A 12,741-nucleotide genomic window follows, 5' to 3' on the forward strand; every position below is an offset into this window, starting at 1 on the left:
GCTGGAAGGTGCATTTTTAATGTCCCCCAGATATTAACTCATAGGGGCTTATTTACTATAAAAAAAAAAAGTACCGTGCAGAAAATATTAATAAAGGAGAAAAAAATCCCATTGAAAGCTCATTTTTCCTCTGATAAATCGGGTCCTGTTCTGTTGCACTGGCATTTCCCCAGTTTTTTAGCCGGGACACGCTAGAAAAAAAAATACCCTTTATAATTCCCTCTAAATCTGAAGACTCTGTCTCCAGAACAGCCATTTTTGTTACAGTATGTATTTTAGCGAAGGTATATTCTTAACATTCACGTGAAGTACTTTGGCTTAAAAGCTGCTGACAAATAACTTCAGAATGGTGATTTTACAGCACTAATAACAATTACTGAAGACAGCATCAAAGCAACAACAACCAAACTCCTTTCATATCAACAAATGTTCAACGGGAAATCTGCAAAGCTCCATTTGAAAACACATACTTTGTTAAAAAATTTATTTTAAAAAAGCCTCTTTATATGGCTTTTCTCTTCCTGTTCTGAATATGTCACCATTTTGTCTCTGTGGGGGCAACCTGTTTGCTGTCTCTTGTATTTTACTCACTACCTAGTTTAAAACATAAAAAAGCCTCGAATATATACAGAATAATCATGCTTTGGACGGCATTGGTTTTTTCCCCCTTAAAGGGATATCACCTCTAATAATAGAATTGCAACAAGAACGGCATAAATAATGCGCAGAACATTTTTTTTTTCAACGTGCATAACAATTTGCAAAGCGTGCTGGTCAACAGCAGAAAAAACATAGAAGTATCGGCTGATTTTATACTTAATAAGCCATCCCACTCTTCTATATTCATTTTTTTTTTGTCATTATAAATCATATGTTTGGGTTTTTTTGTAAGGCAACTGTTTTCCAGTGGGTTTCCTTCAAGGGATGTTGCAACCACCTGTTCATCACTAATCCTACCCAAGAGAGTTACACATTTACATTATGACTCTGAAGGGCAGCAATATTTGCTTATGACATGTGAATTAAAGGCAGTGTAATGTTAGCACAAAACAAGACAGCTTAACGTGTGATTTGATCTTCTTATAATTATTCTTTGATCACCATGTATTACTGCAGCTGTATCTCTTAAGTAATTTGAAATGCAACCATAGCAGTCATCAGAAATGGAAGCGGCTTTTACAAAACAAAACAAAACTAAACAAAAACAAGCATATCCCATATTTCAAAACACAGTCTTCTAAGGCGTTTGGCATACATAGTTGGTTAAAGAGCATCCGTATAGAAAGCTGAATGGTTAACCCCTTCAGCCTTATAATAAAGAAGGTGATATCCCACAGCTGATTTATTTTTCATAAAAAGAGTTAAGATCCAGTGGCCTGTTTATCAAAGTGTCCTGTCTCCTGTGTGCCTACTTCTGCAGCCAGGATACTTTGATCACTTTAATGACCTAGCAGATGTACAGTATGTTGTGAGCGTCTTTCACTGTCTGTGTATCAAGCTATTTTATTCTATACTATCCTCTCTGCCTTATGAGTTGCAAGTTGTCTTTGATACAAGTGGGGAGGGGTGGGTAATAACTAAAGTCTCCCAGGGGCAAAACCGGTCTGCAAAATAATTGTACCGAATTTATCAAAGAAAAAACACTGTAGAGGTTTTGTATCAAATTCACACTGCTGAAAAAACAGTGCAAGACTGGAGAGAGAAAAATATCACCATAGGGTCTACAGTATGTACAGTACTAAGCATTGCAAACAGTATTTTGGGTGCTAGGAAATCTCAGATTGTGCTTGCATGCGCCGATATGCAAAACTGAAATGTCTTAATCAGCGGGGGCAGGGGGGTTTGCCGCAGAGATGTGGACTGCGCTTGGCATACAGATGTTAACGTTATGTAATAAAAAATAATGTTTCTGTGCACCAAAGAAAAGTAGAAATTGAGTCAAAGACGTCCACCATGTTCAACTTGGTGAAGATCCTAAAAGTCTATGAATATTGTTAGCGCAGAATAGAATATACTACAGTATCATCCCCAGAAATGTATTTGACGCGGCGTAAATGTTTTGATTACATAGGTTAACAAAATGTATTATTTTCGTGGTATGGTTATTATATACAATATGACATTAATCATGTGGATTTACAAACACTAGTTATTAATAAATAAAGAATACACCTAATTCTCTTATATTATCGTTTGAATTGTGTAAATCAGGTGTTCAACATCATGCAGTGCATCAAAATTAATTTCAAACGTCAAATTATGCGTCAGCACTAAGATTATAATGCATTTTTTGTGTGCATCAAAATGTTGGTGCTAAAAAGTAGTTGAACCCTTAATGACATATGCATCACATGTATGACATTCATGATGTGACTTCATACATGTGATACTTAGTTCACTGTTTGAAATTAATTTTAACCATTGGGTTATGTTGAATAGCTGATTTGATACAATTTAATTTTAAAACAGAATGATGTATATATATTTTTTTATGTGTATAAGTAGTAATAGTAAATATACATTTTTAGTTTAATATTATTTATAATAGCGATAGTGTAAAGATAATACATTTTGTAAACCTATATAATAAAGCATCTGTACTGCGTCAAACACATTTTTGGTTCATACTGTACGTACCAACTAATTTTGCCCTAACAATATGAGCAGACTTTACGGATTTACACCAGGATTAACTTGGTAGACGATTTGCACACATGTTCTACTGTTTTTTGGCCACAGATACAATTTTTTAGTACATACAGTATCATTAACATTAGGGCTCCAAGTGCAGGGTAACCAGATTTTGAAAAGTAGAAAGAAGTACACATTAAAACATTATTTATAAAACAAATGACATTTCCTAAAAATAAATATTATAAGGGTATTTTACATTTATGCTGTATTATTGATTTATTTCAGTTTCTAACATAACACAAACTCTCGTGTGGCAAAACCACAGTTTGGTTTATATTAATAAATAATTTGATTCGAGTTTACTAATATATTTAAAATGTTTGCTCTTTGATATGATTGATTGATTGATTGATTCGAGTTTACCAATATATTTAAAATGTTTGCTCTTTGATATGATTGATTGATTAGAGTTTACCAATTTATTTAAAATGTTTGCTCTTTGATATGATTGATTAAATAAAAACATGCAGTGTCTATTTCTACTGTTTTGAGTGTTTTAAGCTAGTCCAAACAGGGAAAAGCTAAAAATCGAGACATTTGAACGATTTTGAGAAAATTGTCAGGACACCGGGACATTTAATGAAAATCTGTGACTGTCCCGGCTAAACAGGGACACATGGTCACGCTAGCCAAGCGCATCCCATTTCTGTGCGCCAATATAAATGGCAGCAATTTTATGCCAAAAATGGCATTTGTGATGCTTTGTACAAAGATCACCAAATGTAGTATACATTGGATGAGTTTCCGGGAGTTCGCAATATGAACCGGAAGTGATATGAATTTCAGACGACTGGCTTGTAGGTTGTAGAATGTAATAGTAATGAAGTGCTTGTTTAAAATGTTAAGCTTTGAAACTGTGAATAAACACAGAACAGGGATTGGACAGTAGAGACAAAAACTGAGACTAAAATACTGTTGGCGCAAATTCGGGGTCAAATGTTTGAAAACTATGAAATCTGACAACGTGCTGGAAAGTATTTAGCAAAAAGCTTTCTATAGATGTATAACATGACTAGGGTAGCAAAAAGATTGTAGGAGATGCAACAGACGGACAGGCTCTTATAATTATTGAATTATATATACAGATGTGTGCATAGCCTTCTAAACCTTGAAGATCTGTTATACATGTATTTTACATTTGAATGGGGGCCTGTGAAAATTGAATAGGATTTTTGACATGCAATTGAGACACGGGAATCACATATTATATAGCGCATGTGTACTAACCTTTTTTTCTCACTGTGCATCTTCAAATTTTTTCCGTTTAAATATATCGGTGCACATAATGCACAGATGTAAATAATACTAAAAATAAATTGTATCAGTGCGCCAAAAAAGTTGTTTAACCTGCATCAAACTCGTCCGCCTTGTTTAACCTGGCATACATCCTACAAGGTCGGTTCATATTGTTAGCAACTAAAACACTTCTAATTCTGCACTATATATTTATGATACATTTTTTGTATGGATATTTCATTATACACATTTACAATTTTTTTCACAATATGGCTATTAACGAATATTAAAGTAGTATTTATTTTTAAATACCCATCATTCAGTTTTAATTTAAATTGTATCAGTCAGGTATGCAACATGATCCAATGCATCAAAAAAACTATTTTGGACAACGAACCACGTATCATTTGTAAGTAACACGATTGACCCTCATACATACCACACACATTTTATTACGTTTTAGCACTACAATTTTGACTTACACATATTTCTTAAAGACCTTATTAGTACATAGTGCCCCTGTGCCCTGTTTTCTAAACAGGATTTATTATACAGTATCATAACCCCATGTAGCAACTATACTGCTACAGAAACATGATGCTACTGGAATGTTAAATTAGGTACTGGTCTGCAATGTGGGAGTGTTATAAACTTTGATGCACTCATTTTGTAGGAGATGGGAGAATGGCTTACAGTATATCCTTTTAATATGGTAAATGATTTTAGAATACTCCATATTGCATTACACACTTTTAATGCTAAATGTCATATATATATATATATATATATATCTTTAAAAAGGTCCCAAAACATGGAAGTAATAAAATAAGATCATATTTTCACCTATCAAGCCTTGTGAGTGCCTGTGGTCATTATCTATCTATCTATCTACCTATCTATCTACCTATCTATCTACCTATCTATCTACCTGTCTATCTGCCTATCTATCTACCTGTCTGTCTGTCTGTCTGTCTGTCTGTGTCGATTCATCTATTTATACATGTACAATACGGATATTTGGTTAATATAAATAATAAATAAAAATGTATACATAATGTATACATAGTGGTATGCAAATGAATGTTCATGTTGATGAGTAAAACACAGCTGCTGTAAATATTTACTATATATATATCATATTTAAAAGACAAATGTTTCAGCTTGTACTGTAGTTAAGCGTAATAAGCGTTACTTACAGTTGCATGAAGTTTTCCTTTTCTTGACATGGCTAAAAATGTGTTGCTGAAAACTCCTCTTATTCCTACAATCCCCTGAGACACAGCAAATATTTCCAAAATACCTGAAACGACAGAAATCTCAAAATAAACCAGCGCTCCCGGGAATCGAAAGAGAGGAAGAGAAGAGAACAACAGCTCTCATTTTCAGTGGTTGTATGTATCTATCTTTCAAGAAGCCTGTGTAAATCCATCAGCCTTTTTATTAGCACTCACTTGAAACTGAAGCCTGATCAGATGTCTGGGGAGCAGGCTGGGAGCTTTCAGTGAGTCGCACAGTGGTATAATTTGAAACTGCTACAGTATATCAGTACCGGATTTTGGCATACCCAAATGCAGCCTCAATCTTGCATGCATGGGTCTATGCAGTTTTAGCGCAAATTGCTTATGCGTCACAAATTGCGTTGCAATATATCAGCAACAGGCAGTGTCTATGTATTCACATTCTTTCCTCCATTTTCTTGCACAGTATGTCTGCGTTGGTCTGTGACGATATTAGGGATATATGGAACAAGTCGGAGGAGCTTAGGGCGGAGTTGCACGTTGGGGCAAGTATATGTATGGAGAAATGTGTGGCTTGCGTTACTTTTGTTTACAGTGTTCTGCGTTGCTTTTCTCCGTCCCCTTAAAGCTGGCATAGAATTGAAGTGTGTTAGCGCACAGTTATTGATTCAAAACGCACCAATTTCTACAACCGTATAAATACTCTTAACAAACATGATGCTAAGCACTCAAGGAAAATGCAACTTTTTTTTTACGTAAATGCTTCCGTGCTGACCTACTTCTTCATACATAGACCTCACCGGTTATATAACTATATATGGTATCCATTTAAAGATTTATTATATAAAATAATGCTGGAAATAACTTTAATGAAATGATGTTTCAAACTTAATTGTTTTATTGATGCCATTCAAATTATTTTGAATGGTCCTCTCTTAGGCTGCAGTCAGGCAGGGAGTGGGCGCAATGGCGCTCGTGCTCTGCGCCAGGCATAGGTAGGTAAGGGAGTGAACCCCTATGAGGGTGCTACAAACTGGTGTCGGTAGTGTCCATGGTAAGGTACCTAATACATAAGTTGCCTTAAGTAATTAGTGAGAGCAGTGTGGTAGGTTCCCCCATATACTAGAACAGTTCCTTAAGGCAGTATATTGTATACATATGGGATTCAGGCACACTTGGGGTTAACCGCTTTGTAGGGAAAGTAACCTCTAACCTGACCGGAGTGCTTGTCCCATCCGGCGGTTCCTTCTCTGGCGGGTCACGTGTTCCCAGCGGGTCCTCGAGCAGGGAGTGCAGGGACTCGTTTAGCTGCCTCGTTGGTGCCTGCAGGCTGTCAGTTCCGGAGAAGGGAACCTCACCGCTGCTCTCCTTGGAGCGTGCATCCGTCCCAGCAGTAGGTGAAAAGGAGGAGGGGGGGGGGCTTTGAGCACAGCACATCAAAATAACAGGCTGGTGGCAGCGGTAACGTGCAAAAAAACTTTAATGCGGCATCATAGCCCTGGTTAAAAAGACAGAACAATTCTGTGACGCGTTTCGTCTGAGAGACTTTTTCAAAGAGCACTCTTTGAAAAAGTCTCTCAGACGAAACGCGTCAGAGAATTGTTCTGTCTTTTTAACCAGGGCTATGATGCCGCATTAAAGTTTTTTTGCACGTTACCGCTGCCGCCAGCCTGTTATTTTGATGTGCTGTGCTCCAAGCCCCCACCCTCCTCCTCTGTGCCAGGCAATTCGTGTCCGGCTTGGTGCCCGCGCGTGGGGGGAGTGTCAGTGGGCGCGGCCCAGACGTCACAGAGCTGGTTCGTCCTCAGTGGGCGAACCGCTCACGTGACGAGCGAGCGAGCAGCAGATTCAAATTTGCTTGCTTGGCAAGCAGGTAAGCGCCGCGCATGCTCAGGCGCTTGCTCACGCTGCCCACACACATTGCCGTAATGTGTTTCATCGCGGCCAGCGTGAGCCTGCCCGCTCCTCGCCACACTGAACAAGGCCTTAGTGTACAGTTTGGCCCTTTTTTTTTTTTTTAATTATTCCTGAACCTATCTGCTAGTTGGAGACGATTTAAAGAAAGCTAATATGAAGAGTTAGGGCTGGGATCAATTTTTTTCCCCTTTAGTCTGTGGCTAAAATCTTGGTGAAACTCTCAAATGAAAATGACGTTTCCCCATCAGCTGTCACATAAGGGGATAAAGCAGAACGAGCTATAACATATTATCAACTCGAAAATAGATATTAACTGCAGATAAAAACTTGTCTGCCTATTGTCCTATAAGCTGTGAAACCTCACACCCTATTAAAAGAAACATTCATTTATTTTTATTAATATTTCTGCTGATTGCCCAAAGTTGGCTTAAGTGATCCCTGTCTTAAGTTTTTGGTACAAAATACTTTTTTTTCAAAACAATGTCAAGCCCTACGTTTGAAGTCATGCAAAACATTTTATAACATGCACCTGTTACACACGGATGTAAAATTCTCCGGATTGTTTCTTTGGCTTTCACACAAGCTCTTGTTTATCAGTGTGGCTGTCATAGACGCTGACCATAAGGGACTTCTTTACAAATAAGGTTTCATTTTCCTCACCCCCCCTGGCAAAACTCAAAGTTCAGCTTTGAAGGACATTAGGGGTTAATAGTTAGTTGTCTTATTTTTTTAGTGTTTTTAGTGTTTTTTGCACTAGTTTTAAGATGTGAAACATTGAAGATCATGACTGAAAGGGGCAAAAGTAAAAAAGCAAAAGGTGTGCAATTATGGAGCAAAACAATTTGCACCATGTGTATTCAAGAAAACAATCCCTATAAGTAATAGGATTTTTTCTTTGATACATCCAGTGCCGTTTGTTCTGGCCCAGCATTACCCCACTTTTGACTTAATAGACCCCAGAGTCTCGCTGCTGCAAAATGTTGTCATCATTGCTAGTGCACAAACAATATCAGACTAATCAAAGTCAGCCATCCTTTTCAATGCTAGGGGTTATTTATTTATTTAGTACATATGCGGGTTTTTTTTTGCATGACTTTTGCAGGACAGCAACTTTGATCAATGATGATTTGTCTTGTTTTAAAACTCTGTTTCCTATTATTTTATGTCTGGAGCGCTTATTCCCATTATATTATAATATGATGTCACGTGTATTGTAAAGCCCTATGTACCAAGATGGTGCCATACAAATACAGATATAAGTACATTAAAACTTTTACATTTGTCTTGCCTAAACTCTTTCAGTTCAGGATATTAACATATTGATATTAAATATGTTGCAGGATCCAGGGCATTGACGTGCGTTACAGAAAATGTAAAAAAAAATTCACAGTTGAGATAAGAACTTTTGCATTGACTCATTTTTGGCATATTTGAAGATGTAGTATAAATACAGAAATATACTTAATTAGCTGCCCCATGTCCAGCGTAATATTAGTAATAGTAATAATAAATATTATTGAAAAACTATTTCTTCTTACATTTTTAGACATTTTAGGAGTTTTGCGTCCACAATATAACCTTAGCAAATGTAAATCATAACACCTTGTTGTTATTATTATTATTATTATTATTATTATTATTTAGTAGTGTTATAATAGGGAAGAGAAATTCCTAAAATGTATAAAAGGTAAGAAATACTTTCAATATACCATAGTCCAATCACTCATTTTAGCAAAAGGTAATCACAGATCACAGATCACAGATTTGCCTTTCCTGGTATAGATTAAAAAGCCGTTTCCAAAGGTCTTATGTACACATTTTGAATAATTGCTCAAATCTTATCAGTATGTAGAAGAAAACAATCCACACTATTCATTGTGAGACAACTCAAAAATATCATTTTCTGTTTTGCATTAGTCTCTATAAGATGAAGTTAAGTAGTTTTGAAAGAAATGGTAATAAGGTGAAATACAGTAGAGCTACCCCAAGAAACTGTATTCCTTTGTGACACATGGAAGGTTCTCACTGAGACATCATCGTACAGTATGTCGTACAGTATGTGACAAGCAGCATTGCAGTAACAAGTGTATAGTATGTGCTATTAGTCATATCCAGCTATAACGGGGCTGAATGGGTACAAGGATGGGTGGTTCCTGTGTAAAACACTGCACCCTGTGAAAACATATTAATATCATATACTGTATACTATACACTTGCCAATCATCTAATACATACACTGAGTTACCGAATTAAAAAAAACCTTTGGAATATGGTGGGGAAGAACAAATTAATTCAATGAAAAAATTCAATAGTTAAACAAATATTAAGTAACTTTCCCACTAAAGCAAAGCAAAAATACATATTTTTAGGATTCTCATGAATTATTGTATTTGCACAGGTTTCTTTTCTATTTCCCATACTTCACAGAATTCAACATATTCTCCACTCCATGTTGTGCTTAATCCTGAGTTCTGCTTTAAAACTTTGCCCAAGTCAGATATTTTACAAAGAAGCTGAGATTGAGAACAACTGGTGCCTCATTTATTTTAGTGAATCAAAAAGAGGGTTAAAAAGCATATGATCCTTTCAAAACAGAGAATTTCACAGTCGAAGCCCCCAAATATTATGCATAATAAATCATACTAAGAATATTTTCCAGGGTTTAAGAAGCATGCGACATTGATACAATACATAAGGCATATTGTACATATTTTTTCATATTTATTTTAAACTATATCATTCCCCTAAAGCCAAGTCTTTGCCATACAGTATGTAGGGGGAAAAAAATAACACATTTAAAAAAGATCAGAGAGGAGTGAGTTTTTCAAGTATTGGCAATGGCATTACTGCAACACTATTAATTTGTGTGTGTTTATTATCTAATGTACACTATGAGTGTAAGTTATTTAGTACTTAAAGCTACAGTATGACCTTTCATTTTAACTTGTTCTTCTAAATGAGACAAACAGAAGGAAAAGCAACAATAAAAAGCATGCAGAACTGAAATATACTATATTTTGGGAAGTCGGTTACTGTGTGAATGTCAGAAAGCATTAATGTGAAAAAAAATCAAGATATAGAGAGATCTCACAAGTGCAATCAAGTAAGTAATCTGTATTGTCTGGAGTGTTTCATCTGAATGGTAAAGAAACGGAGCTTTAATTATTAATAGGCTTTCAAACTTTATGCTTTCTTTAGTTAGACCCAGCCAAAGGATGTTATTTGTTTCTGAATTTGCATGTTTTAAATTGAGCTTTCGATTTTATGATCCCATATTATGAAACAGGCTTCCGGATTTAAATATTTAATAGGCACTTCAGAAGTTGAGAAATAACTTTTTCAGATAGAAAGAGCAATAATAGCTTTTCATATGTTCAGCAATTTTCCTGCAGTGCTGTACATTAAAAGAAGGTTATATATGTGGAAACAGGAGGTTACGTTTAGGCAGACAAATATATGGTTATATATATTAGCAATTCCTGTAATTTTGTGTACATAAGCCTATGTTATACAAATATATAAGCATTTTATAATAGCTCTTTTAGCAAGAACAATGTGCTGTAAAGGCAAAAATAAACACTATGAATGGATCTTTACGTAACCTACTGTACGAAAAAGAAGATGAATGTTTGATATATGTATTTATTATTATCTGCCATTGCCTTAAACTGAATTTATTATACATATCAATATGTGAAAGTCGCTTATGGTCTACATTGCATTCTTATTGCAACAACAATAATTCTTGATGAAGGGTAGACTTACAAAATTTGTAAAGGGACAAATAATTACACAGGAGCCTGATTTACTGCTGGTTCTGTTGCACTAAGTATGTGGATCTGTGTTTACTTGTCTGTTTGGATGCCAGCAAAGCAGATATGGGTTTTATTTGCCTTTCACTGTCCCCCAGTACCCCCCCCCCCCCCCCCCCTGCCCTGCATGCCAGAAACAGGGAATAATCCCTTGCAGGTCAACTTACTTAAATGGTTGGCTACGTGGGAGCCATTGACTTTGCCACCCGGGTGGATCTGCAGATGGAAGCCAATGCCCACAGTGCAGTACAAGCTGCCAGTCCTGCGCCCTGCGGTGCTCCACAGAAACCCACTGCTCTCTGATCCCAGGGAAGCAGATGAGGAGGAAGAAGATGAAGAAGAGGAGGAGATAGTGCTATGACTTTTGCTCCTGCCACTGGATCCCTTCCCAACTTGTCCTTTGGGTTTCTCCTTGGGTGCTGCTGAAATTGGGATCAGGTGGTTGAATGATGAGAAGAAGAGGAATACGAGGAAGCAGAATAGGGGCAATCTCATTCTTCCAACGAGGGGTGTCCCAAGTGCATTTTGCTGCTCCTGTGGCTCCTGCAGCAGAAGCAGTGTCAGTGGATGTGTTGTTCTTCTGTGTCTCTAGTCGGATCTGTGCGTGTGGAGCTGGTAGGCATATAGCTCTATGCTAGTGAGAGACCCAACCTGAGCACTGGCACTGCCTGAGATATTTATAACACCAGTGATCTCACAGCTATATGCCTGCCTGCAGCCAGTTCAGAGAGGCTTCTTCACCCGATGCTGCTCTCATCTCTGGCTGAGGTCTCCCCAGAAATAGGAAGTATTCATTCAAGTGGGATCTCTTTGCAGAAGGGTGAGGTTTGTAGTGGGTACAGTGCCACCCCTGGGAGATCCTTCCATACACCACAGAGAGGCTCCTAAGACTAGAAACTCCATAGATCATGGGGAGTGGGTCCCCAGCTGGACACCGATGAAATGTATCTCTTCATGTAGAGTATTTCATGGGCGATTCCTTGTACAGAAATTACCTTAAGGAAGGGCACGAGTGGTCTCCTGCAGGGTCCCTGAGGGGAGCGTTGTGTGATGGTCCGGGCTGTGCATTAAAGCCTCATACTGTACACTTTACCTCTGGCGATCAATGGGACAAGCTGTCACCGGGGCTGCTTGGGCACACCCAATTCAACCAATCAAAGCTTCCTATCTGTAATTAGGTCCCCTGACAGCGCATTTTAAAAGTGATATCTTTATGATGCATCATTTTCGTCCCGTCATTATTAATTGCGCAGTACTACCTGTTTTAATGATACATTTCTCATTCCCCTGTCATTGTCTTCAAATTTGTTTTTTACTACAACTCTGTATCCTCCTGCATTTATTTTAAAAATAGACACTTAAACGATGTCATACAACATCATATCTAAACCTAATGTGTGTGTGTGTGTGTGTGTGTGTGTATACACACACACACACACACAAACACACACACATATTAATTGTTAGTCCAAATAAAAAAGGTATCACCTAATAGATACAGTATTATGTATAATATATATATATATATATATATATATATATATATATATTTATATATATATATATATATATATATATATATAGTGAAAACGATACAGTATTATGTGTATTATATATATATATAGTAAAAAAGGTATCACCTAATACTGAAGAACTCAATTATTCTGCACTATCGCAACTTGACTAACACGGCTATTTTCTGATATATATATATATATATATATATATATATATATATATATATATATATATATAATGCTTATGATCTTTCTGTCTTCTTTTTATCAATTCATCAATCCATCTATCTTCACCTTTCTATAACGCCTCATTAATCATCCCTTTCT

The 12,741-nt window shown here is 36.7% G+C and overlaps 1 protein-coding gene across 1 annotated transcript in view; it reads right to left on the reverse strand.

Moving 5' to 3' along the window:
- FGF5 (fibroblast growth factor 5) overlaps positions 1–11,984 on the reverse strand; it is a 54,158-nt gene extending 42,174 nt beyond the window's left edge. The window contains exons 1-2 of the mRNA XM_075577568.1: positions 11,065–11,984; positions 5,127–5,230 (exon numbers count right to left, since the gene is read on the reverse strand). Coding sequence (XP_075433683.1) covers positions 5,127–5,230; positions 11,065–11,392 — 432 coding nt within the window. The 5' untranslated portion in view covers positions 11,393–11,984. The remainder of the gene's footprint in view (positions 1–5,126; positions 5,231–11,064) is intronic.
- Between the last annotated feature and the right edge of the window lie 757 nt (positions 11,985–12,741).

This window comes from Ascaphus truei, chromosome 1, assembly GCF_040206685.1.
Source record: "Ascaphus truei isolate aAscTru1 chromosome 1, aAscTru1.hap1, whole genome shotgun sequence".
Classification (NCBI taxonomy): domain Eukaryota; kingdom Metazoa; phylum Chordata; class Amphibia; order Anura; family Ascaphidae; genus Ascaphus; species Ascaphus truei.